At 38.1% G+C, this 1,823-nt stretch overlaps 1 protein-coding gene across 1 annotated transcript in view; it reads right to left on the reverse strand.

The window, feature by feature from the left end:
• Positions 1-1,823, reverse strand: part of necab3 (N-terminal EF-hand calcium binding protein 3) — a gene marked incomplete in the record, with an annotated part of 45,547 nt that overhangs the window by 36,228 nt on the left and 7,496 nt on the right. Inside the window, 1 exon segment of the mRNA XM_014008608.1 lies at positions 299-323. Coding sequence (XP_013864062.1) covers positions 299-323 — 25 coding nt within the window.

Below are 1,823 nucleotides of genomic sequence, written 5' to 3' on the forward strand. Positions count from 1 at the left end.
GTGTGTGTGTGTGTGTGTGTGTGTGTGTGTGTGTGTGTGTGTGTGTGTGTGTGTGTGTGTTTGACAGCTTGTTGAAGTCTTGGCTATTATCCAGAAACTCAGTTTTATTTTAATTAGACAAAGAAAAATGTACATAAAGAATATATCAGCATGAGAGAAAAGCAAGTTGGAAGTTTCTTTTATGCAAATTGCTTGTTTTCCCTCTTCCCACATGGTTCAGACCTTTTTAACAAGTTGAAAACGAGGAGGAAATAATAATATCGTAGCAACTTAATAATCATTGAACATTTTCACTCACCGTTCTTGTCTGCTCTGCGAAAAATCTGCAAAAAGAGGAGACATTTATGTCATTAAAAGACTTTTTGCAACAAGCAGGTGCAAACTAAGGTGCATCTTGTTACTGATCATTTGTCAGAAATGTTACAACTGTGTGAAGATAGCAGATGATAAAATAAACTTAACAGGTTTGATTTTTGAGATAAACAGTCATATCAAAAGCAGCACAAGGACAAATTGCAACTAAGGAAAATAATTCTCATCATCCTGCAGGTGTCTTAGTCATCAAACTTTCTCATATTCTACCAACAAAAACTACAATAATGTAACATTTGCTTTGACACATTTTGTTTAGTTTCTGTTAAGCCTATAGATGTGACATAGTTCACCTTCAAAATGTGGGCTAGTTTCATGGAAACATTCATCCATGCATTTGCATGGAGTTTTCACACTATATTCAACGTTTTAATATGACAGAGCGTTTGTTGCCAGGGGAACGAGTAATGGGGACTCCGGTAGCCCCTGCAGGATCTGCTATCTGCTCATGTTGCAGCTAGCTGGCCTCACTGGCAGGAGGCTTTGACTGAACTGTAAATGCAAACTCCACAGCCACCCTCATGCGGTTTCAAAGACAGTTTTCATTTATACACATGGGAGAGCACAGGCAGGATGACAGCTCTGGAGCCGGGCTGCCAAAGCACACAGTCTCATCAGTCTTACCAGACAAATTCAACAAAGCTATGATGGTTTTACTAATCGATTTGTCCACTTTGAAAAAAAAAAGATATTGGGGACTGTCCTTGCTTTGAGCTATTGTTCTGTCTCTAAACTAAACTTTACTGACCAGAACTTACATTTTTATTACCTAAATTGCACTTTAAAAACCCTTTTATGGCTCTTCAGGTGAGCTAATGTTCAAAGCAATATTAAACATTACACAGACAGAGAAAAAATGTTTATTGCATTCAGGTGCCAAATGATGCAAAGCTTTTAATTAGCAAGATACTTAAACCCTTCAGTTCAGTGCACTTTCATTGTCTTTCAAACAGTAAGGCAAATAAACATTTAAACAGATTAACTCCCGCAAACAAAAATAAATGATTCAACTGTGCTTAGCAAAGCTCTTTAGAAAGGCTCAGTGTTGTTTTTTTAAAATTACTATCAAAATGCAGAACTGTGCTTGTATGCATTAACCTGAAACATACTTTGATATGATCATTTAAAGGGGCAATATCATGTAAAATCAACTTTTTTTAGCTTATGTCATGTTGTAATGTTATACTCTCATTAAAAAAAAAAAACATGCCCAAAGCCTTGCTTTGACTCATTCATGCATGTTTGAGAAATCCTGCAGCGTTTTTAGGAAGCCATGCTGAGGAGCAAAACGACAGGTGGGGACCAGAAACGCCCCAGGGATGTGTCTTTAAGCCAAACTTCCTCATGGCATAGCCCCCCACTCCCCACACACCCCGCCCATAATTCCTGCAGGCTCTTGGGTGAAAGTGAAAGTGAAACTTAAACCGTCTGCTGAGCTCTCAACATTGGTT

This window comes from Austrofundulus limnaeus, unplaced genomic scaffold, assembly GCF_001266775.1.
Source record: "Austrofundulus limnaeus strain Quisiro unplaced genomic scaffold, Austrofundulus_limnaeus-1.0 Scaffold51, whole genome shotgun sequence".
In the NCBI taxonomy this organism is placed as follows: Eukaryota; Metazoa; Chordata; class Actinopteri; order Cyprinodontiformes; family Rivulidae; genus Austrofundulus; species Austrofundulus limnaeus.